Source organism: Amia ocellicauda, chromosome 3 (genome assembly GCF_036373705.1).
Source record: "Amia ocellicauda isolate fAmiCal2 chromosome 3, fAmiCal2.hap1, whole genome shotgun sequence".
Lineage (NCBI taxonomy): Eukaryota > Metazoa > Chordata > Actinopteri > Amiiformes > Amiidae > Amia > Amia ocellicauda.
Genome location: NC_089852.1, coordinates 13,735,365 through 13,761,704, shown reverse-complemented (window position 1 = coordinate 13,761,704; position 26,340 = coordinate 13,735,365). Strand labels below are relative to the sequence as shown.

General features: G+C 39.7%; 1 protein-coding gene across 1 annotated transcript; it reads left to right on the top strand.

The window, feature by feature from the left end:
• Positions 1–3,000: 3,000 nt before the first annotated feature.
• Positions 3,001–26,340, top strand: lmcd1 (LIM and cysteine-rich domains 1). The gene is made up of 6 exons (XM_066698278.1): positions 3,001–3,164; positions 9,245–9,333; positions 11,454–11,709; positions 16,182–16,520; positions 21,260–21,475; positions 22,418–26,340. Exons 1-6 carry the CDS (start codon positions 3,138–3,140, stop codon positions 22,577–22,579), a joined length of 1,089 nt encoding a protein of 362 aa, XP_066554375.1. The 5' UTR covers positions 3,001–3,137; the 3' UTR covers positions 22,580–26,340.

Genomic DNA, 26,340 nt, shown 5'->3' with positions numbered 1-26,340 from the left:
CAGTCCTGTGGGCGAAAATGCCTTGTTGATGCTAGAGGTCAGAGGAGAATGGGCCGACTGTTTCAAGCTGATAGAAGAGCAACTTTGACTGAAATAACCACTCGTTACAACCGAGGTATGCAGCAAAGCATTTGTGAAGCCACAACACGTACAACCTTGAGGCAGATGGGCTACAACAGCAGAAGACCCCACCGGATACCACTCATCTCCACTACAAATAGGAAAAAGATGCTACAATTTGCACAAGCTCACCAAAATTGGACAGTTGAAGACTGGAAAAATGTTGCCTGGTCTGATGAGTCTCGATTTCTGTTGAGACATTCAGATGATAGAGTCAGAATTTGGCGTAAACAGAATGAGAACATGGATCCATCATGCCTTGTTACCACTGTGCAGGCTGCTGGTGGTGGTGTAATGGTGTGGGGGATGTTTTCTTGGCACACTTTAGGCCCCTTAGTGCCAATTGGACATCGTTTAAATGCCACGGCCTACCTGAGCATTGTTTCTGACCATGTCCATCCCTTTATGACCACCATGTACCCATCCTCTGATGGCTTCTTCCAGCAGGATAATGCACCATGTCACAAAGGTCGAATCATTTCAAACTGGTTTCTTGAACATGACAATGAGTTCACTGTACTAAACTGGCCCCCACAGTCACCAGATCTCAACCCAATAGAGCATCTTTGGGATGTGGTGGAACGGGAGCTTCGTGCCCTGGATGTGCATCCCACAAATCTCCATCAACTGCAAGATGCTATCCTATCAATATGGGCCAACATTTCTAAAGAATGCTTTCAGCACCTTGTTGAATCAATGCCATGTAGAATTAAGGCAGTTCTGAAGGCGAAAGGGGGTCAAACACAGTATTAGTATGGTGTTCCTAATAATCCTTTAGGTGAGTGTATATGACTCATTAAATGCTGCCATGTGTTTGTCTTTCTTGCTTAATATAACAATGCTTTACAGCACCCCCAACACTGTGCATTATTCCATTCATGCCTGGTATCATTCAGACTATTATCTTCCAGGGTGGGATGCAGATACAGTCAATAAGATCCCAGTCCATGGTCTCTACGATCAGCATATTCCATTCAAACTGCTGCAAACCTCACAACTTGTGAGCTTGCGCAGTATCCAATGCGCTTCAATGTGCTACTTTCAGCGAAGGAAGAGGTGCTTTAACATTTTAAATGCAGTTGCATTTTGTCGCCGCTAGAGGGGGTTGTTTTTATCTCTAAGAATGTGTGCTTTGAATACTCGACAACGCGCGGCAGATGGAGGGAGGATTGTTCCTCAGATGTGGTGTGTCAGAGGGTTATGAGATCAAACTGTGATCTGTCATCTATGACTGTATTTGGATATTTAGAAGAAACATAAGACACAGCTCATCAGCACAGTATATGCATGTAAAATAAAATGTTATATATATACACACACACACACACACACACACATACAAAGTATAAGATACAGTTAAATTAAAGCATTAAAATGCAGATAGGCAAATGTTATGCTATTCATCATTAATGTCAACATGTATATTTACATTTACACAACATGTGTACTTAATAGTGTATTTAATGTGAAATACACAATACACTCAATTACATAATGGTCTTGAGTATTTACACACATAACAACAATGCATAGATTTAATAAGGAAGTACTTTAAACAAAGCAATGAGCTCAGAAAACGAATATATTTTTTCAGTACTGTCCCACTGATATAAACAATAACAAGGAGATGAAGAAGCATATTATAGCAAACAAAATATCGAAATACAGTACACTTTGAGAAGCAGTCTTTGTATCTCAAGAAGGAAGCCAGTTAGTGTGTTTCAGTTTAAAATCACAAATATGAATATATAACCCTCTTGTGCTTTGGACTTAACAGGGTGTAAACCCTGGCTACACAGAGTGACACCAAAGTGTGAATCAGAGGAGGTAACAAGTGTGCCATTATGAACTCAGCTGTTCTTGTCTAGACGAAAACACCTGGCGTTTAAGACCTCGGGGGTCTTCTGCATTTGGGTAAGGAACAGAAACAACAACACAGATTACATGGCTAATGTCTCATTAAACCAAGGGAAGAGCAGTAGAAAAGTAAAACCAGTGATAAATCACCATGCAGCCAGCAGGCAAGCTGTGCCAATGATTATCTGGTAGAAGTGTTGTTTCTTTTGCACAGTTAGGGCTAGTTAGGGCTATATTACTACCTGCTCTACATCTCTCTGAATACAGTCAAAGCAGACATTTGACAATATATAAAAGGAAATCAGTGATGATTTACAGTGTGAACTGTATCTGTACAATACTGATGGATAGCTTTTTGTGTTTTTTTTTTCCTGTATGGACGTCTGTCTGTTTCTGTTTTTTGCTGTTGGGACTGGGTTGGTGAACTTAATGCATACACAATAGCATAGATTAGATTGATCCATTACTAAAAATGAATTGATCAGGCACAGTGACTTTTTATGAGCTGTTAACAAAATAAAAAACGCACTACCAAGAACACAAACATAAACTACGTCATGAAATAAGTTCAGGCTAAAAATATCTATGTAGATATGTTGATATCAATTGATTAATAGTTTCCCATTCTACATCTATGGAAGTTTAGTCATGCTGTCGGTGTCTGCATCTTAGTCATATCAGCTGTATAATTGCATGTTTAGTAAGTGGTGATGTGCGCGTCACTTTTCCTTTAAAGGGAAAAAAAGGCCCGACGGATTGGACAGGAAAGCCTGATTCCTCCCTCAGTGTGAAGGCAGTGGGACAGACATGTGAATCGGGCACATTCTTCAGCGCTTTATCGCAGACTCCCGTATGGGTGATGTCATGTCTTCTGGGGAGGCTGGGTGTTCCCAGTTAGTACGACAAGAAAAGAAAAAAAGAAGAAGAGAAAAAACAAAGCCCCTCCTATTGGGTGAAAGCGCTGCAGCTGATCGCAATTGGTTGGCAGAGTTATGTAGGGATTCCCACCCTCGCTTTAAAGCAACCTTTGTCAAGTCCGCACAGCACTTTGCACACAAGGTAGGGACAGTTTTGCGCATCGGGAGGTTAAGTCGTGCCAAACCACGGTGGCAAGCGGACATACTGATCGATCAAGCAGGATCACTGGGACAGTCCTTCCAATGGAGCTCAGCACTGGGATGCAACAGGCAAGTTATTCGCTTCGTGTTGAGAAGCCGGCAGTTGTACGGCAGGTAGACGGACAGGTGCCCGGGTACCATACCTTCACCCTCCTCGGCACAGTCACGACTTCCAGCCTGCATCGCATAAGCTCCACACGAGGGACATTACTCTTAGAGATGATGTGTATCTCTTATTTGTTCGACACATGTCTGTCCCAACATCAGATAAGGTAGTGGCAATATGTGAGTGTGTGTATTGTGCCTGTCATCCATCCAGTTACTGCGTCGTGAAATGGGTACATTGGATACGGCTAATGCACGTATTGATCATGCACATACTTGTGTTAGTTTGTTTGCTTATTCACGTTTGTCTGTTGTTTGTTCTCACATGTTTGCAGCAGGATACATACATGCATGCCTGCACTGTGCCCGGCGTGCCCACACGTGTGCTGGGCGATAGTGTCATAACTGTGTTGAAATCCACATGCATCATTATTGAATCTTCCTCGTTTATTTCATGCATTTCGCATCATGTCGAGTTTTTTTCTACTCGTTCAACTGCTTATTGATAGTTTTAAACTTTGAAAGTGCGCTCTTGTCGGTGGTTATGCGTTACCAAGACCAACCTGGTGGCGATCCTTTTGTCCGCATATATTTCCATAAGCTAGATGTATTTATACAAATGTTTAAATCCATTATGTGCAGGAAAAAAATGTAAGTGAGTGTAACGTTTTCGATGTCAGAAACCTTCCAGTGAATTCCTCCAGACTGGCCGTGCAGCTGAGCGCATTCATTACGCGCCTGGCGGACGGAGGATAGTGTTGAATCCCAGCCTTCACCCTCCAAAATCCCCACGGTCGACAGTTTTGGTTTACAGTAGGCTAAGTGGATACATATTACCAGTAATTATGAAACTAGTGTAACTATATTGAACTCCAGTTTTAGTAAACACTTGGGCGATTGCATTATCACAAGACTACGACCACTAATTATAACAGACTTCTTAGATTCTCCAGTGTTCAAATTGTTGATCGCTGACTGCAGTTTAAATAGTTTAAGGGATGGTAAGGCATGCATACAAGGAGCATTGTCTACATTAATTCACCGTGAAATTACATTTGCAGTGATTGAGGTAAGGTTTTATTCCAGAATGTAATACATCCTTTAACTTCACCCCCTCCTACCCACACCACTAATGCCTTTTCACATTCATTGGCATTGCTAGCTTCTATTTTACTCATGAATCACATTACTTGTTTTCTTTCCTGTTTGTAGAACTGCTTCAAGACCATCACAGACACCCTCAGCATCAGTTTCTCCTTCACCATTGAACTCAGCCTTAGTCTATTCCTCCATAATATAGAACCTGTTGTTTTCCCCCCCTTTTTTGTATGCATACCTGTTGTGAATGGTGATTGAGTTTAGATCATTTTCTCCCTGAAAAAAAAACTGCCTTTGTCCCGGGTGTATGTCCTATACACCTGTCGATCTGTACTGTCAGTTCTCTGAATTGCCCCCTTGGAATGTGATGCCAGTGTAGCATTCCCTTGGGGGGAAAAATAAAAACTGGGGAGTACCCAAATCTCTATAAATATCACCAATTGTGTACATCAAGTCTGTCACACCAACCCTAATATCAGAGTTTCCACCACCCAGATCTTTGGACTCAAGTGTAAATCACTCTTGCTGTTCAGATTTTTGACCCTCTTTTGACTGTTCTTGATTTGATTTTCTTGCGTCCTGTAGCTGAAGCTATTCCACAGTGTGCTGATCACTACATTGATGTTTTACACCTGGAAACCGAGAGCTATCTTAGTCATTGTTGCTATAAAGTGTTGGGGGACCCTTCTAACCTGCCTGCTTGACATTTTGGTGCTGATCTATGCAAATCAACGCAGGTGGAACTGATGTATTATTATTATTTATTTTTTTTAATTTCTTGGCAGACGCCCTTATCTAGGGCAACTTACAACATAAGTGCAAACAAAGTGCACAAATACAGATGTATGGGGGGAAAAAAAGACCACAGCTGGCCCTGCAGGGTATCTCTGAGCAAATGAAGGGCCACCAATAGCCTATTCGTACCAGTTGTTTTGCCAATTAGGCCAGATGTTCTCAACTGCAGTGTTGAAGGACTTCAGATACCCAGTACGATTCTGTCTTAATTAACTAAGTGACCTTTTTTCCCCTATATTGGTCCAAATTAACCCATTAGCCAATCTTAGTCTTCTGATTTAAAAAGACCAATAAAAGTAGCTGGACTGTGAATGTCCACTGTTAAGGCAGATGTGTCCATTTACATTTACTGACTTGGACATACTCGAATGTATTAATAAACCATCCCCTTGCCATTGCTGCAGGTGATCTTTGATGGTGTACTGCTTTGAGGATCTGATCCATGTACTGGACTTAAAAGGGTCTCCTTGGACGTGGACACTGTGTTGCTATTGGCTGCATTGGTTTTGCAATCATTAGTGTGTCACTGTCATTATAAAGAGTAACTGCAGAGAGAAGGATTTTGATTGAAACTGCCCTGTTCAGTTTGTTAATCTTGGCCTTCTTGTCTGCTAAAGGGGTGAGGGGTGGGAGGTGGCCTAGCGGGATGTGGAGCATTTGAAGTTTTTAACCAAAGCAAAATCCTCTTGTTGATCTCAGTGTGGTCATGTATTTTTTTGAGTGCACTTTGCCTGTTAATGTTAACCTCACTGGCTTGTAGAAGTCACCCAGGACACTGTCGGGGGCAGTGGAAAACTCAGCTCACCTTATCTAAAATAGCCAGGCCATCTCTCGAGCTTTATCATGAATTCACACATTGTTGCACTGCAAGGGGATCCCAGCCAAGAATGTGCTCCCACCGTGGCCAGTTCTTTACTGTGGCTCCAGCTCAATTATTCTTCCTGCCACACCGCAGACTCAGAACTTGGCAGGCCTATTAAAATAGTTTCCTACATTTCAACGCCTTTCCCCCTTGCTCTGCAGCATTCAGAGGAAAAAAAGGGCAGCCTTTATAAAGCCTTTAGTGTACCCAGGCATTGGCATGCATCGCGTAGTTGTGTTGTTGTTCTTTTATTTTCTGGAAGCCGAGAAATGCTGAGGTAACAGAACCAGTGGCATCGCTTTACGTGTAGGAGAATGTTGTTGTGTTTTGTTTTTTTTTTAACAAGAAATTGACAGAGTTTTCAAAAGAAACTTTGTGTCATGAGGGCTTCTCTTCTTCGAGATTGAAGTAGTTTTCCATGGTGGGCTGAATGGCCTTTCAGTAGAAAGAAGTGGAACAGAGTGGGCATTTTCTCCTTACTAGAACATCGTGTTTGTGAGTTTGTGTTCTAAAACTAGCTTGTGTTACCATATCAAAGAATGTAATGTTTCCTGAAAGGATCTACAAACCTGAGTTCAATTCCCACTCGTTGGTGCAAAAGCATTGGCTCCTTATGCTGCTTGCCTGAGATGTTTAGCTAATTCTTCTCTGCTCATATGTGTTGGCCAAATGGACTTAAACACACAAGCAACCACTGCCTCGGATCAGTTTCAAAGCAAGTGACCTGGAGATACGGCTTCAATCATTCAGTTTCTTTAAGTATTTGTCCCTTAACTCATCCAATTCTTAACTACATCATTTGCTTTGGTTTTGAGCTGCTCATAGGCTACTGTGATGCTTTAGGCCCAGATGTGAGGACCCTGTATTAGGCAATTCAGTCTTTGAAAATACCACCTTGCAAAAATCTGGTAGAAAAATAATTGTGCATTGTTTGTAAATCAAATAAGTTTGATGACTAAATTCCATGACACATTTTCAAAGATTTAAGAGCAAACTGTTCTGTTGACCAAATGCATAGACCAAATCAAATACTTGACCTAGCACGAATCACAAATTCCAAACTTGTACCTTATGGAGTTTTTATTTTTTTAGTAGTAGAAATGCATTCTGACAATAAATTAAACTGCTATATATCTATGTACTTTGCAATATGCGTGTAGGTCAAAGTTTGGATTTGGTCTTGGCCCTAAGTATGAAAATTGCTCCTGCCTTAAAAAAAAAATCGGAACAAGATTGCAAAGACGTTTAATTTTTTTGGTTTGTTTTTCTTCCTTCTTCCAATATGCTGTGTTCAGTTGGAAATCTTTGCATGGGCATTGCATGGGTTGCAGACGGCCTCAGTCGTCACTTGTTACAGGGAGTGACACTTGAGTTGGTAACACTCACTCGTCAAATACTTCTGCAGTAGCAGGGCACTGTAAACACAAGGAAGGCCTGTGGTTTCTGGTGAATCTTTAGGGAATAGACCTAGAGTTTAAGTTGGAATACAGAGGCTTTGGGGCCTGTTTTAACAGCCTAGCATTTCACAGCAGAGTAAGCAAACCTCTGCACATGGGGGATATCAATCTGTGATCTTCAGAGAAAGCACACCCTGCTTATTTTACAGTCATGATCATAGCATAAGATTTAGATGTCTACAGGATCAATATAAGCAAGCTGATGTACAAACAATGTTACCTTTACTGGTATTATGATATGGAGAACAAATTCATTATATCTATTAATATTCTTCATGTGTACATAACTACAAATAGCATGTTTGTTAAGGACGAATACATTTTGCTGAAATTATAATACAAGGTGTCATCTTATAGCCTTCCATGACCTGTCCTGAGCTTGCCGGCAAATTTACAGATCCATTAACAACATTGACTGCCTAGCACAGCCTTCTGTTTGGAAACAGCCCTTGAATTCAAGAGGACCAAATAGGCAGTGCTTAAAATGGGTTTACAATCAAATTTCACTTGCCCTGTAAAGGCTCATCAATGCCATGTCACAATAAATGTTTTGGCAAAGAGTCAACGTGAAAATAAACAGCTCCATGTCTTAATTCATGCGTTCATTGTTTAGGTTCTCAGAAAAATGCATTAAGTTTCTCTACTCTGGCTCAGAGCACAGACAACACGCAGCATTCTCGATTAAATATTTGAGTACATGACCACGGTTTGCATAACATTACGGGAAATCTTTGTTTTTCAAATGCAGTGCCTTGTTTACAAGACCTAAAAGCTTCTCATTAGAATGGGCCATCTTCTAAACAAATGGGGAAAGCATTGCTTTTAAAGGTCCCTGTTGATTCAGTCACTTATGAACTGAGTAGTGGTACAGTGCCCTTGCAGTCATGGGTGGTTTACCTCATCCGAGTGCATGTAAACAGTCAGTGTTACACTCCTTGTCAACATCTTGAAGGCGAAGATTGTTTAGGGCTCATTACCTTCTCCATTGGAGCTTGTTGGCTTTTAAACTATGATTATGATTAAACTATGATAATAAAATGGCTTAGACCATGCCATCAGGACGGGACGAGTATCTTTCTAGATAATCTTTCTCCTAGAAGGCGTAATTGGAAAAAGTTTGCCACAATATTTATACAAATTTGAATGATGCATTTGTTTAGTGGATGGACTCTCCTTTAAGAAATATATATTGGGTTGCACGTTAATAATAATAATGACAAAATAACCTGCAACACAATTTCCAAAGCTTCTTTCTCCAATACAGGATCTGTTCCATTGTTTCTAACCATCCTCTCCCACCCCTCCATAAAATGTATTTTATTCATAACTGCAACATAAGTGCCAAAAAATATAGTTTAATTTCTTTCACCAAAGCACTGTTTCTCTTGCCACACACGAACATTTACAGTTGCTTGCTGAAAATAGTGAGAGAAGTTGTCTTTTTTTTTTTTCCTTGAGATGAAAACAAAAACCTGTTGAAAACCTCCATGTAAAGTGAAACTAATCTTGTTTAAGCTGTTTATAAATCATTTTAATACTATTATTACCCAAATTGTGAAGATAGGGAAAATCACAGTCGATTACACTTTTAAAAGTAGGCTGACTGGTAACAAATACATACAAAAGACAGACAGACACCTCCAGACAATCCAGGGCAAGTTGGTGAGGCTTTTATTTGCTGTGTTCAGCCAGCACACCAAACTGCCAGACCACACAATCTGCTCTGTACACACTGCTGTCTCCTTGCAGGCTGTGAAGCAGGGCAGCTCCTGACTGCTGCTCCTCTCTCAAAGCTGTCCTTCTTTTGTGTATGTGCGTTTCGTTTTTTCCAGATGTCCGTGGGGCAGCCGCCAGCAGGAAGGGGTGCGTCGTGTTTGAGATGTAAAGGGATCTGCACTGGATTCCAGCCACATTCCTGGAGGTAATTTATTCTCCAATGAAAAAGACTCCATCTTCCCCAGTGTTTTGCGATGCACTTCCCTAATTTATCACAACAGTGTGGCCACCTCCCATTGCGAAGGTGCTGTTTGTTTGGTCTTCAGAGCAGATCAAGGGTGATTTTTAAAACCAATTTCCCATTTAAATAAATAAATAAATAAATCGCATGCCACATCTCTCTGACACTGGACTGGACTAGACCAGATTTTCCCCAAATGCAGTCCTCTGCGATTGTCTAAGATGATTCTGATTTTCTGGGTGGCCTTAACAAAAGCCTGGAAACGTTTTTTCCCCTGGTGGAAATATACTGTTTTGAAAACCAGCATTCCTAATCCCTAACCACAAGATGCAGAGTTACTTCAAAAACTGAAGACAATTTGTTTCAACCCCACCCAGAATGTAACCACACTGTCTTGGGATTTAATGAAACTTGGTATAGAGGTAATAAGTGCCATGACTTTAAAAAAATGAATTTGGAACCCTATTTCTAGTGAGTTACCGCGACCCTCACCAGGAAAAGCGGTGTAGAAAATGGATGGATTGATTTCTATTGAGTTATGTAACGATATGTTGTTACTGATCCAGTTTAAAAAATCTGTCCTATAACAGTAATGTATACTTTTTAGGTAGTGATGAGCCCTAAAGTACCTCCTAAAGGACCAATTCATAGTTGATATTTAAAACTAAATATTTATCATCCCGTTGCACTCATTGAGAAAAATAGGCTACCAAAAGTAATAGGAAGAGCCTAACTCTGCTGGTATCAGAGTTCATGTACGATGTAGAGGTTTTGTTGTTGAAATCTGACTCACTACGTATTGTGATTTTTTGGACAGTGTACAGCCAGCATTGACATTGTGTATATTTACAATCGCGGTAATGCACCATATCAGCCATCTATCAAAATAACTGCATAGTCTGTAAGGCAATGGGTGGGCCTACATTCTGTTAATGACAGAAAGAACAGCATGTTAGCGAGTCATTTTCTGAGGTCTTTTTTTGTTTTTTGCTCTTATAAACTCCAATGGAGAAACACAAGCTTCATTATGATTGTTTATACAAAGAAAGAGTTAATCCCTATTCAGCATGAACATACACATCATAGGCCATTTCATACTGAATTGTTAAACTGAATTGGCAAACTACTCACGGGCCTTGTGACGGAAAGTGCCTGATTCCTGGCACAGGCATCAACTTGAGAATCTGAACAAGGCCTTATGTATCAAATCCACCCTGTTTTGTTATAAATAAGCGTAACCAAGTCAAACCCACACAGAGCTTATTGTTGAGTCTCTCTGAAGCACTGGGACAAAATCTTAGGCTTGCGGTGCTTAGCTGATAAGGGGTGCCAATAGGCAGTTGTCTTCTCAGTTTCCCCATTACTTAGTGGGTGAGATTCCTGGGAGGATAAGACATTGGAGAAGGCAAATACTAAATGAGATTAAATCTCCAGACACTGAGAAGAACAGAATATCCACAAACAAAGGATGGTGTCCTTTAAATCTTGAAAATGTCTTCAGATACCAGTAGTTAGTCAAAGATTAATGAATCATGTGTACCATTGTTTTTTGGATTTTTGGCAACCCTGTTTCATTTTTATTCAAGGATGGAAATCAGTAAATCACACATTGTATTAGCAAAAAATGCTTTAAAGCCAGCACCAGGAGCTGGATTTTAAATTCCCTTAAAAATAAAATTTGCTTTTCTTCATTAGTAACAGAGGGGCATCTCTGGCCTGTACATTTTTGGGCCCCTGTTCTCCTGCATTCCAGATTCTGTTTGAATTTGAATTGTTTTCCCTCTCTGAGATTGTCACCATAAATGGCTGTTGATGGGTTGACTAAAGGTAATCCTTATTTATTCACAGTCAGAAGAGGTTCTACATTTGTTAAACTGCATAGTCAATTTAAATAATCCTCTGTATCTCTTGCTGAGCCAAAACATAAAGCCGCCTTCCAGGGGACCCTGATAGAATATCAGGTTGTCCTAGAGGTGCCCTTTGCCATTAGCTAAACTTGGACTCTGATCCCTCAGGAGATGTCCCCATTCTAAGATGCCAAAGCGGTCATGCCATTGTTTGGTTTTGATGTTTTGTCCCAACAGAAAGGTATGCAAACTGTGCCGCTGCAGCCAGGAGGATCACGGCATGAGCTCAGAAGTGGAAGACGACCAGAAGATCGGCCGACTTCTTACCGATTCCAAGTACGCCCACCTGACTGCCCGGGTGAAGGGGGTCGAAGGGCTAAGGGTTTACAAGAGGAACCGGATGATCATCACCAACCCCATTGTGTCCAGGAAAGACCCCACCTTTGACACCATCACCTATGAGTGGGCTCCACCCGGGCTCACTCAAAAGATGGTAAGAGTTACATTTTGTGGCAGGAGGTCACCATTGTGTCAAGGTGAATAGATCTTTGTGTAGCTCAAGTAAAGACCTGTTATTTATAATTTGCTCTCATTATGTTTTATCAGAACCATCCTCATTGTAACGTCAGTTAAAATCAAGACATGGAAATAAAACATTTGCCTACAGTTTTAAAGGAAACTATTTGCAATGGCTGAACCCGACCCACACCCCTAAAACCTCACCAGGAATGTTCTGCATAGCTGCTAACCCTGCTCTGAAGTTTTTTTTATCAGTGACTGGTATTATAAATCATTCTCTTTATTTGGATTGAAAACAATTGAGGCAGATTTTAGTTTGCTTTTCTTTTTCTTTCCCTTCTTGAAGAAACTGATTTAAGTGAACAAAGGGTATTTTGTAGATGTAATGGAAATACAAAGCTAGTATATCACAGGTAGAGCTCCAAAGCGTAACACTCCCTGAGTAGTGGTAGATGTAAGGCAGCTTGTAAAGTACTGTATTATACAGTTTAAAATTCTTAACTAGGGATTACAAAATCTCTTAGCAGAGTACCTTAAAGAAACCTAATATCTTCATGGCTTCTTGGTTTAGAGGAGAAGTAAAGACGTAGAAGTAAAGAAGTCAAGATGTTTTTTTAGTTTTTTTTCACAATACAGTACCATTTACCACAACTATACTGCAGGATGACAATAGCGAACATGTAGACATCAGAATTGCACAAAAGGTGTCTGTTATAACCTTATAACCTTATAACCTACCTTATGGTCGAAACTTTCTGTGTTCCATCAGGGTTTATATGTATATTTTGTGGCCTTAGATTATTTATTGTGGGGGCTTCATCACGTGTAACAAAGGACCCTCCCCTTTATAATAGATGCCCTGTCCCTCTTATTGTAGGGCATCTAAAATTATGGGCCACATTGATCACTGTGGATTACTATGCACAGAGAGAGGCAGTAACAGCTGTTTATAGTTACACCGAGGAATTTGAGAATATTCTAACAGGTAGCAAGCTGAAGAAAGATAAAAGGCAGGTGAGGACTAGTTGGATGTGAGGGGTGCTAACAAGGTCTTATCGGTGTCGTGGAAAATGTTACAAATCTAAAATAATTTCTGTGGACAGAGTTCATTGCCGGATTGTAAAGCTGATTGTATTGACTAGAAGTGTGTTTAATCAGATGTGTGTTTTCTTAAACAGGATTTGCAAGTGGAGATGGACTTTGGCTTCTCTGTGTAGAACTGGGGTGTTCCTCCAGAAAGTGAAAGGCGACACTAGGCCTGCGCAATTGGTTCAGCGAGGAATAATGTTGACCTTTGTTTGTTATACAAGGCTGGCTTTTCCTGTTCCTATTCTTACACAAACCACTAAGCCAGCTGGAACAGCCCCTTCAGTGAGTGTTTCTTTTACTGGTCCCCACGGGGCATGTCGGCGGTGTGCTGCGGGATAAGGGATCTGTAAATAAACCTTCTGTCCAAAAAGACTGTGATTTATAAGCCCGGAGAGCCAGCCTGGATTTGTGGCAAACACTGTATGCCTACTGTTTGAAACATTTCAAAGAGCAGCAGTATTTTTAGTATGCTTATATAATTCGTATTTATTTATAATTAACAACATTTAATTGTCCCCCACAATTACTGGACTGAAATATTCCATGCTACAACAATTAGTGCTGAAAAGGGAAATTCAGCTAAAAATATTCAGACACTATAATGCTAGACACTATATATTGTGTCTAGTATTATACAGAATATGTAGTTAGCAGCTGTTGCAAGATAGTACTGTATAAGTGTGCTTCATTTAATTTCTGTGTAACATAGCAATTTGTAGCACATTCCTTCTTTGGTCCATTAATTTAATTTTGACTAAAAGAAGTAAGGTAGGTCTTGAATGAATAGTGGAAAAGCCAGGGAAGCCGCATTAGGTATTTCATTTGGAGAAACTGTTTTGAAGTAAGTAAATGTATTCTTGGTAGCTGTATAGGTTAATCTTAATGCACAAATCCCCTTTTTCTTAAACCAGAAACAGCACCACTATTGATTTCATGTAGGCATTACACAGCATGAAGAATGCTTAAAGAGAGTGGAAAAACTAATCCTCATACTGAGCACACGGACAACCTTGACAATTGCTTTTTCTCAGCTTTCAATACATGCGAAAACAAACTCCAGCGAGCTTGATTGCCATTAGACCAAAAAGCTGCTCTGTGCCTTTTATTGGCCCATAAATGTTTGTGGTTTTATCATTCAAATGCCTGAGCATTTTATGGTGCCATGAAGAACATCACATGGTAAAGATCTGCGGTGGAAGTTGTCACGGTGCCTCAGTCAAGTAAAGTCTCAATAGGCTTATTCAATAGTGACTTTGTTTTGAGCCAATTGGCTTTACTAGCAATAATAATCCAGAATGTTCATTCTACTGTATTGTCGGTCTTTTTGCTATCGCTGTCAAATACCAGTCAAATATCGATCTGCTTGTCACAAACTGGCCAACTGCACTGGAATCACTGGAAATAGACTGACTGAGAACTCAAAATTGGACAGGTGTGCCTCTTATTTTCACACTTGTAGCAAAACTATCAGTGATTTCGCATTAATTTGTATCCATTTTCAACTTTGTTTTGACAGCGTCTGCTATTCACCCCTAAAAAATCCCAACAGCCCTCACACGCACAGACATATACTTACCTCTATTAAATGTACAGTACTCTGAATTGAAACTACTTGAGTTTAATACACTGTGGTTTTATTTTAAATACACAAGTGTTCAGTACAATAATAATCACAAACATATTAATACTGATCTGAGAAGAAACAACGAATATTAATTCAGAATAAGCTGAAATGAAATGTAATTTGTCGATTCCACACGAAATCTTCATAGTCAGGGTCTTCTAATCCTACAGGTATTCAGTCTTTTTTCCCTTTTGAGAGCCTCAAAATATACGTTTGAAGACTTGAACTTTGCTATGTGTTAAAAGCAGATGTGAAAAACAGTTGCATATTTGAACCACAAGATTTTTGGTGCATCTATATCTTGGATAGGACTTGTGAGTTTCCACCATTGATTTCTCATAGAACGATAAAGACGTTTTAAGCAAAAACAATGTGAATGCACATCTGGTCCTCTCTCTCAATAAGTGACCTCCTTTTAGTCTGAGGGGAATACTCCAGTCACACTTCTGCCATTTTCACCGCTGAACCTGGTTAGTTTGGTGTCAAGTTGCTGAATTGTCCAGGGTCCTGGCGATCATCAGAAGTGGTGACGAGAGAGAGCAGATTGTAATCATCCCAAACTCTTCCAACACTTACTGAGAGAGTCTTGGAGCAAGCCCTGGAGCAACTGCCTGCCAAGGAGTATTTAATTTTTTAAATGTTTTTATTTGTCATTTAATGGTTGTTAAATGGCTCTTAAAGTTTATATTAAGCCAGTCATGTTGAACACAATAATAAAGAGTTTACAATGAGGTAGTGTTGTAGCCTTGCAGGGATGGCGAGCTGGCATACGAGAAAGAGGGCTTAACTTTTAACAGGGTCTTAAGCATGAATGGATTGCTTGTACATTAAAAAAAAAAAAAAAAAAATGAACCACCTCTTTAGTAGCTCATGAAGAAGTCCTTTCTGCTGGAGGATAACGATGGGATAGTTTAGTGGGTTCTGTGTCTTAAAGCCCTCTGTCATCTTTCTAAAGTGCATTGTTGTTCTGTGTCTAGCATATCTCATTAATGAAAAGAAAAATGCATCTAGGTAGTAAAGGCAATCTTATACACCTTTGCTCTTGGAGTACTTCATTGGCTTTCATTGTATCACGGGTCGAAGAGAATCTCATTAGCAGTAATGGTTAGCTTTACCTACAGTGGGTTTAAATCGGTTACACTGCAGTTTGTGCGCCATGCTCCAGATAGTGATACTCAGACACTGTTTAGTCTGTGCTTGCAAAAAGCAAAAGCAGCCTGTGGCAGGTTATATGAATGCAGAGAGATATTTTGGAAAATGAGACTATAGATCCAATAGGAAAAAAAAAGGCATCTCTAATTGTTTTTTTGAAACCTAGCCAGATGTGGACCAATGAAATCTACTTAAGTGCCCAAACGTTGTAACCATGTTGTAATGAAAAGCTCTGTTTAGCTTTCCCCTTCCAGAACTGTGCATTTATACCCCTGAAAATGAAGTAATTGATTTTGACATTTCCCAACATATCAACATTGCACTATTTCAACAGTTGGCCTACTGCAGTTAAATTGTGTATTACGATCTATATTTATAATGTAAATTCAAGTTACTAGTTTCAAAATACTGAATTACACAGCAAGACCAATAAGTACTCCATCACTGTACAATGGGGTGCTTTTTAGCATTCACATTGTGCAAGTGTTCCTAGAACAAGGATGGAAACAATTTTCAAAAGGCTAAACCATTTTTTCATGCCAATCTTTTTCAGTCGTTTTTTTTCTTCTTCTTCTTCACAGGCAATTCTTTACATGGAGCTGATTCCAGCAGAAAAGCGTCCTGTGGCTGGCACTGAGGGGGCATATTACCGGCGCTGGCAGTTGATGAGGCAGCTACCTGTGTATGATCAGGACCCTGCCCACTGCCGGGGGCTGTCTGAGGGGGAGGAAAAGGCCATGGCCCAGTTTGTCAAGGCATATAAAGATGGCATGCTTGGCGTTGGGGAGGTGGCTCTGCCAGGAGAAGCAGGCATGGCCAAAGAGGATGGCAAGCAGGCACAGAAAAATGGGAAGACCCCTCAGGACCCCAGCCCAGCACCAAACGGCACGGTCTCCAACTGCCTCAAGAAAACTGAATATGTAAGTAATTGGTAACTGTTCCAATACACCCAATTTGCACACCACACTGCAGTCAATGGGCTGACCACTCGAGAGACCAGGTTTATTTATTGCCATTGATTAACGTGAACTTTGACAAAACTCCAAGTTCAAAACTGCCTTATCCAATAACTTGGCCTTGTTTCTTGCTGATGCACACAGTCATGCAGAAGGTTTGTATTTATACACTGTGAGGACAATTTGTACTATTTTTTACTTTTGTACTTTTAATTTGCCAGAATCTCAAAATCTTGTGTCAGTTACAGTAACAGTACATCGTGCAACTTGTGCTTACCATTAATTCAATTAAAAACAAGGTTTCTGTGTTATAATGCATGAGCTATCACTTACTGACGTTGATTATCATTACGTTTAGAATGCATGAACCTGATACATCTGAAAACTATGTGCAGCTGCAGTGTAGATAAATCCTTTTTTTCAGACTTAGAACAGTCATACAGACTTCAATGGCAAGTGATTGCTGTATTAATAGATGACAATTGTTCTGAGCTTTGCGTCCCTGCTGTGCAGTAAACAGCATAAAGCATAGTCCCCCCCCCCTGTCTTTGTAATATGTTTCCCACTCTTCAGTTTAAATTAGCTTTTCTGCACCAATGTTTTACAAAGGCATGGTATGTTCTCATGGTGGGTATATGGCTAAGCATTTTAATACAGGTGAAATAAAAAAAACAGTTTTACGTTATTTCTTGCCCTGTTGGGAAGCCTTTTGCATATAACATCATCTTTCCAAAACGATAACTACAGCAATCTGGGCACAACTGTACAGTCGAGTCTGCTTTCTCATTCATATAATTTGTGTCCCATATTACTCTGCAACAATATTGTGATACAATTGCAGCCCTTGAAGTTTATGGGAAAATTAGTTTAGATGTATTTTTTCTAGTTCTGCACAAGCAGCAGTATGGTGCAGCTGATATCATTTTCACATCTGGGGTGAGGGGAAGGGAAGTTCGCTTCCTATAGGTTTTCTATAATTGGTACAAGATTTTGAAAGGGGCCTCACTCCAGGTCTGTCTTGCCTGAGCTTGTCATCTTCCATTTCTCAGGGTGGAAAACTGCAGGAGAAGAGGCAGGCCAAGGGCACTTTTTGGAAACAAAAGTCAGCTTTGATTAAAAAGCTGTATTCAAAGCCCAACAGAAATGCCAGAGGACACTAGGTATCCCATTGGATGGGGGGAGAAAAAAAAATAGTTACCCATTGGTTTATTTTCTCTATTTTCTCCCATTTCTCAACGTTGCAGGAAATGTTGTAAGAACAGCAGCTCTAATTTGGAAAACACTGCAGAGTCCTACTATCTAAACCGAGAGCAGCCTTTAGGCAAAGTATGCAAAGATAGTCCAACTGTGACAAAACGCCAAGCTCAAAACCGAGCAGACACAAGCACGACATGATCTGTTAATGTGGCCTGGAGCACCCTGCCAAGCCTAGCATAGATTTACAGTTTCAAGTTCTATCACAGGTGGATTAATTTGAATATGTTAGGTTTTATTTGCTGTAACATGAATATTAAAAACCAAATTAATTTAAATAATTAATTAATACACACACTGTTTTATAATAAATATTACAAACGGGTGCCAAATATTATTTGAAAATTAGTCAAACATTTTCTGCCATCTAGTGCCCCATGTAGCTCAAATTACAACAATTTGGTGTAATGATGTGCCCTGGGGTAGAATTGTAATCTTTTAAGGAAACTGTAGTACCTGACAACAACACTAAGAAATAAACTATTAAATACTTTGATGAAATTAAAATAAATCTGATAGAGATGATTATGGAGTTGTTGTGCTAAGTCATACACTGAGATTAATTGGAAAAGGTCCGAATACGTTTACAAGTACAAGCAAACCAACAAAGTGGCTTTAATATTGTATTTCTATCCAGCTGGCAAATGTTAATTTAACCTTCAACCTCCCCTTGCCCTGCTCTGAGCTGCTGGGCTCTGTGTTTCTGGAGGTACTATGAAAGTGCTGATTCAGGTTTTGACCGTTGAGTTAACTGCTAACCTTGGCTGGCCTGAGATGAAAGAAAGCGAGCTGAAATCTAACCCACAAACTACACATTAGCATAGTCGGCTTATCAACCGCACTAATTCTTCAAAGACTCACTTTTTTTGTATGTGCATTCAAGTTTGCGAAGAAAGAACTTGTAGGACCAATGGCTTCAACAGTATAATAAGAGTTGGGATGCCCTTCAGAGGATAATTCAAATCCTTTCAACTTCTTAAAAAGCTAGCTCATTATCTGATAGCTGTACTAAGAGGTGGGGATAATCTCAGTTGGTCTTCACTGATTACTTCGGGGCACCGATGAAGCAGACACAGACTCTTCAGAATTTCCACCTTCGTTTTTTGTTTGTTTGTTCTGTGGGGTGTTTCAGATTATTGAGAGCACAGAAAGGGGGGCCACATAAGTAAAGAGCTGTATGCCAGTTGTGTTTGATAAAAATATGAGGGGAATTCGAGTAGAGTTCTCCTGAGAGATGAGGGAATGAATGGAGTGTCTTTATGTACTGCTAAACCCAGGCCTATTTGCTGGTGATAAACGGTGTGATTTATGACTCTGCCGGAGAAAAAGACTTTTCTGTGCTTTGCTCGGGCACATTTATTACCCTCTAAAATATCAACCAGTGAGCTCAGTTACAAACAGAGTCTGATCTGCTGAGCACTTCAATTTGTCCAGGTGTGAAGGGCTTGAGCTTGGCCCTAACCTCCCCGCCACAATTCAGGACCATTGGGAATACCCAGTGTGCGTGTGGCTCCTTATCTGGGACTTGTGTTTTCTCCAGTGACCAGCATTTGAACTTGGTCTTGAACTCAAGGCTAATTTGACACAATGGGCTGATTGAGCCTACTTAACGTCTAGGGTCCTTGTGCTCAGAGGCTGCCTGTGTGAGGGACAACACAACCAATTTGTTGTTCTAATAACAGAAGAGAAACATGATCTTTGTGATAAATATTTGGCCAGCTAAAGTGGGTTTGTTTACTGGAAGTTTCATTGTTCTAGTATGACCAATATAATATCTGATTTTAATAATATTTTATTTATTTGTTGTACATGAAGATGTGTGTGTTCAGTGGCTAGGTCAATCGATCTAAAATGTTCATAACTTCAGAAAATTACGTACAGAAATCTGCTTTTTGCTTGAGAGAAATGGCAACTCTCCTCAGGCCAGGTTATTGAATAACCTAGCAGTTGCGATTCTAATCACCTCCTAATGTTCAGATTTTTATTTCCTGTATTACTTTGTATACAGTGTGTTTCTCTGTTTTTGCCATGTTAAGAAACTGTTGAAGAAAAGGAACAAAACGCCAGAACAGCCAATTCATCATTTGCCAGGAGCTGTTCAGGGGGAAACACATTAAGATCAAACCATGCTGGCATTCTGGATGACTGCCCGTGCACAACCTTTTTATTTCCTGTATAATTTCCTCTAATTTAGCACTCAATAGCTTTGTCTGTTGGTACGCTGAATTAGCATGACAAGTAGCAATTTCACACGAAATGATTGGGAATCACACAGGGCTTATATAATACAATGGGTGGAAAAAATTGACCTGAAAATCGCTGGCAGTGGCCTGGAAGAAATCTGTATTTTCCATCTGTGAGGAACCTATTGTCAAAGTCAGCACTGTGAACATCGAGATGCCACACGTTAATATTTGCAAGTAGGACTATCAGAGTAAGTTCTGGAGTATTTGTTTGAAGCACTATCTTTATTTTTAATACTTTTTTCAATCACTGAAATTTGGAAGTAGTATAATGATGTGTTGTACTGATTTGGGTCTGAAAGGAATATTCATTTATTGTCTTGTTTAGCTTTTTCATCATAGCTTACAGGCAATTGTGTTTGCAGATTCCACACTAATAAACAGTTTAAAATATCAAAGGTCAATTTGAAAGTGATTATGAAAAGTTTGACATGTCTTTCCTGGGCCCTTGTTTATAAATTCTTCCGCTCTGTTTTGTTTTACATTTGGTTTCGAAAAATTGAAAACTGAAGAACATCTGTGTTTCATTTTACAGTGTCTACTTCAAGGCAACAGACATGCAAATGGTATTTGTATCATTAAATGAATGTGCACACAGCCTGAGTTAAAGTAAAAGCAATTTTGTCTGTGCACCTCTGTATTTAGCTTAATAGCTGGTTATTCAGTCACACATGAATAAAACCAAGACTAAATACTGTAGGTTGGGGACATTTGTAAAATATGTGTATTACTTTTGCTATGGTTCACATGAATTGTATCGCCCCAAAGAAGTCTGTAAAACAAACAAAAAAACGTTACAACAGACTACTTACTCATTCAAAGTCAATTGAACATGTATTTGCATGTTAATAAGTTGGCTAGCAGCTTAATAGTTAAACAAACCAAAGGTTACTTCTGGTATTTTATTAACTTGACAATAAGGTGTACTACAAGCTTAGTTCACCTTATAAAAATCAATATCCTACTATAGTGGAGAAAGAAGGCCAAAAGTCTTCATGTTCTGGAAGTAAATAATTAAATGATTGAAAGCTGTGATGGTACAGACATAGGAATTCCCTGCAGCTGAAATCTCTTGTCTTTAGGCGATGGGCCCTTAAGGCAAATGGAAAGCTTGCCATGTACATTGCAGAGTGGCGAATTAAAAGTGTAAATTGAGACACTGCCTGTCAGTGGATATGAGTTGAGCGTGTCGATCTGTTTTTCCAGCACTGTGATCACTGCAAGCTGCCAACCCCTGCTGACAGCCCTGTGGTGTACGCCGAGCGTGCGGGCTATGGGAGGCAGTGGCACCCGGCCTGCTTCGTGTGCAGCCAGTGCGGGGAGGCTTTGGTGGATCTCATCTACTTTTGGAAGAACGGCTCTCTGCTCTGTGGACGCCACTACTGCCAGACTGTCCGGCCGCGCTGCACCGGCTGCGACGAGGTATGTGTCAAACGCCGTCCTGAGGACACGGACCACTGCACTGGAGGCAAACCAAAGATGACTGTTTGAGAACACCATATTTGATTCATTGCCATGGGGAATTGTAATAGGGCATCTGTCTTTTTCCTTGCATTTGGACCATATGGGCAGAAGGAACTATGTGCTCTCTCCTGTTATTTAGTTTCTATGAAGTATAATGTAGAAGAACCTAATGGTACAACTTGCTTAGGACTCCCTAAATTGTCTAGCTCCACAGAATCTAGTTGATATTTTCTCTCCTCATACACCCCTCATGTGCTCTTCATTCCTTGGACTGTGGGCTCCTAGGTGTCCCAGATGTTAAGGGAAGATCAATGGTTGATGAGACATTTTGCTGTTACACCCCTCAATTACGGAACACTCTTCCTAAATGTATTAGGATCTTGGCTACAGTGAGCACTCTGAAATCATGTTTAAAAACATACCGGTTTACAACTTTCAAGTGACCTTCCCATGCCTTGTGATCTGTAATGCATTTAGTTTTTTATTTATCTGGTTATAAAGTGTTCTGGGAAACTTAAGAGCTCTATATGAAATACATTATTATTATTATTATTATTATTATTATTATTATTATTATTATTATTATTATTATTATTATTATTATTAAGAAGTAGTAGATCAAACATCAAGCTGTTAGTGAAATTTTGAACTGCAACAACCGTGTCCGGCTGTTTCTTTATGTAAACTGTGAAACGTTTGTATTCTAGTCCACAGCATTCTCCATTGCTAGGTTCTGCCTAGATTATTTTCTGCTCTGCTAGCTACTCTAGGGGGAAATTGTTTTTTTTTCATCTGACATTTTCATAAACCAGCTGAAAAGAAGATAAACAGAACATGGCAAACTGTTTCCTAATCTGTCTGGTTATGGTCTATTTTGTTGACCATTCTTTATTTTTTCAGCTGATCTTCTCTGAGGATTACCAACAGTGTGAAGGCCTGGCCTGGCATAAGAGCCACTTCTGCTGCTCTGAGTGTGACCAGCCCCTGATTGGCCAGTCTATCACCCTGCACCAGGGGCTCTCACTCTGCCCCTCCTGCAGCCAAAGGGCAAAGCCCGTCTAAAGAGCTAAAGATCTGGATACACCGTTCCCCACTGGAGCACTAACCGAAGACATCCTGCGTATCTGGGCTGGGCTGGGGGGCATTTGACAAGGGAATGGGACAACTGAAAGCAAGTAGTGTGTGAAATAGCTATCTGTCTTTGTAGAGGAGAGGGGTGCACAGAAGATATTTATTTTACAGGCTCAGGGTTTCTGCAGCCTGCATGGTGGATTGTTTGAAGGTCTGGCGGAAAAGGGCGACACAATCTCTCCTGGGGCCTGCAGGGTATAAGTTTAATTTGTTAAACACACACAATTAAATATATAATTTTGGTTTTGTTTTGAGGTGTTTTTTTTTTTTTTTTTTGGCAAAGACATTCTCCATTCAGTTTAAATTAATAACTCTGAAGACCGTTCCAATTCATACTTTGTAAGTCTCACATCCCCTTCCAACACCACCAAAGGCAAATTCAGTGGAAAAAGATCCTACATATATGCAGTAGTAGAATTCATTATGGTCTTGGCATATGGTCTTGGTCTTGCCCTATGGCACAAACAAGGTCGCTGTGTAGGGATAAGACACTCCACCCGTAACCTAAAACTGCACCGCAATGAGAAATGTGTTTGAATATTTTTGTTTTCAGTTTATTTATTTCTAAGAATAACAACAGCAAGGGTAATTTTTAAATCGGTTTGAGATTTGTTGCCAGCTGTAACTAACTGCATTTTTCCATGATTTGTGGCCCACAAGTGGCTCTTTTTACATTGCATTTGGTGTCCTAGTCCACTCTTCGATCATGTCTCATTCATGAACTATACGCTGTCCCAGATGATTGAATGATGTATGTCCCCACTTGTCTAACTTGAAACGTATTTCGGAGGCCTTTAATAAGATTGCACAAAATTGTGCTGCAGCCAGACCTAAGGCACATCAAACTGACTTTAACAGGGAGCCAGGAGACTGGGAGAGGAGCCTGGTTGTGTGATTGTTTCAGCCTGGAAGGGTGTGTCTGCCACATTTAAGCAGTGTAGAAAACCTTATGCATTGGGCCTCCAATCAAGGGAAGAGACTGAAAATTGACAGCTGTTTATTTGCTCATTTTAACAGAGGGGCAGGGAAGGTTTAAGATTGTAAAGGAAAGCTTCTGACTCCTTCTGATAGCTTTCCAAGCCTGGAGATCAATCTCTGAAATGATGGGGTTTCTTCTCCCAGATGCGGTTTTGTGCTGTGCAGTATTTTTTGTGTTTCATTTAACCAGCTTTGTAAATATTTTATTGGCTTGGGAAGCTGTGGTGCTTTCAAGAAGAATACGAGCCTTTTTTCAAGCAGAGCCTGTTGGGCCATTTCAAACAACTGCCACCAAATGTGGGAAACCAATAGAACCTGTGTCTCCAGTGTGTTCAGTATGTTTCCTTTAAATCTGATCAAACGTGTACAGTTTATGAAGAGCCTGTATTCTGTTGCCATTATTAAGAGGAAACATTTGGTGGATGTGTAAGTTGGCAGGTATTTCTGGGATAACACATTACAGTTTATGTGTATTTTTAAAAAGTTTGAAAAGATTCTGGAGGATTGGGAACAGAAAAGAGACTTTAAATAATATGGTGAAGCAGCCAAATAATGTATATGAATACCTATTGTAACTGGATACCACCATTATATGTAACTGGGAAAATCTAATTTTGTACATAAGGAGCCGCACTACTCACTGCTTTCTGCACACATGTAACACTATATTAGTTCCATGCCATTTCACATTATGTGGATTGAATGAAAATGTAACCAGGGACAGGTAATGTGAAGTGTTGCCAGATTTAAAGACAGCTATACTTACTGGCCCGTTTGTACTTATGACTACCGTTGTTACTGTCATGAACTCCCACCCCCCCAAGAGAGCTTTCTGAAAATGTACTGCAATAACTTAAAACACTTGCTCATAAAAGCAGTAGGAAACATGTTTTTTTTTGCCTTCGTCAAGTGATTACCTTGAGTAGTTTTGCTCCCGTGTACTGTTGTACTTTAGTGGCAAGTGTGTTTGAGAAATACTAATTGACAATGTGCCTGCAGGAAAAAAAAAGGAAAGTCCGCAGTCTGGAAAGCTCCTTTAAGAAATGCAGCACCACACAATATCGCAGAGACACTTCCTGGGGAATTGGATGATTGTTCAGGGTTAGTGTTTGGGTTGGAGTGAAAGTCAGACTTTGGGCTCAGGGGAGGTTGGGTGCAGGCTGAGGCCAGAGAGGTGCCTGGGCTCAGGAACTGAATGCTTGTAGTGACAAACAAATATAATAGAATCACCTGATGCCCTGAGAGGTCAGAACAATTGGACAGAACAATTATGTAACCAGGGACAACATCAGAATTTTACTTAAAGAGAAAGTGAGAAAATCACTGAAAATCACACAAATACTAGTTAGCTTTCATAAGCTGCCTGAAACACCCCAACCAATTTTAAGACCCCCATCACCACCCATTCACAAATCAATGATAGAAACCTGTTCCAATGCTATAAACTGCACAGTATGATTTATGTGGCCTATCTGGTATTTTTGATAATCCCATCCTGAGTTGCTGTTTTGCTTTTTTGTGCCAAGTCTGTTTGACTCAAAGGTGGAACCATTAGTCTAGATTTTCCTGTAGAAAAACACTTCTAGTCTTGACACTAATAATGCTCATTAGTTTTGTGCCGAGAGATGAATGTGAATCGGAAGTTAACTAGCTACACTGGGGTTTTGGGAAACTAATGGTGACTTTTCTTCATTATAAATGTAGTGGCAAAGTATGAAAACTTGGAATCTAAAATGTGCACACACACACACATACAGCAGTTAGTAAATCTCCCATTCCACGTAAGTGAAAGTGGACAGATTTCAGGAAATAAAACAAAAAAATAAGCCCTCTTTTTGTTTTTGTTTTCGTTTTGTGAGCTCCATCTCGCTTCTCTTAATTGTGCTGCATATGGGCCACACCACAGATACTGGGAAGAGACACAGCCCGTTTCTTCAATGCTAACCAGAAAAGGAAGGTGAAGTTGAAAGAAAATGGCTTCAATTTATCTGCATTAGATTAATTGAAGCAAATTGAGGGGAATTCCAGGTTTCTTTTAAGTGTTTGCGTATTTATGCTGTAAAGAAAAAATATGGTGGTTGGGATTACTAAGCTAGCACCGCTTGAACTAATTAATTGGTTTTCCTTCTAATTCAAAGATTTTAGTTTTATACAAAAGTTTTATTTTGGAATAAGAAAGCAAACACCATTTTGTAAATACTATAAGCAGTATAGAAGCATTGTAGTAGCAAGGCAGTTTTGTTATTGTTATTGTGATATTTTTATATATCAATTAAATGCCACATTATTCATAATGTCCTTGGTGCTAAAAGTTACCCTATCTAATGTTTCCACCTTGAACATATCTCCTTTTTGTAGCTCTCTAACTATATAGCTAGTACTGGTTTTCTGAAAATAAAAATAATAACTTATTATATTGTTTGTTTTAAAACAGTGTTTGTTTGAGATTGTAATTCAGCCATTTGTTAAATTCTGGAATTCTGACAACTTCTGCAATGTTATTGTTGGAGGATATTGTACTAGAATAGGTCCTTTTGATGCTTGTTAAAAAATAAACTAAAGATCTGTTTAGCAGAATATTAATTTTTAATTACTGGCATTTTTTTCGTTTGTTTAGGTTGTAAAATAGACTTCTGGCTTTATTTACATTAAAGTATATTTTTGTTCTCTTTGTGTTCTTTCTCTCCATACCAAAATAAATACATTGAAATAAA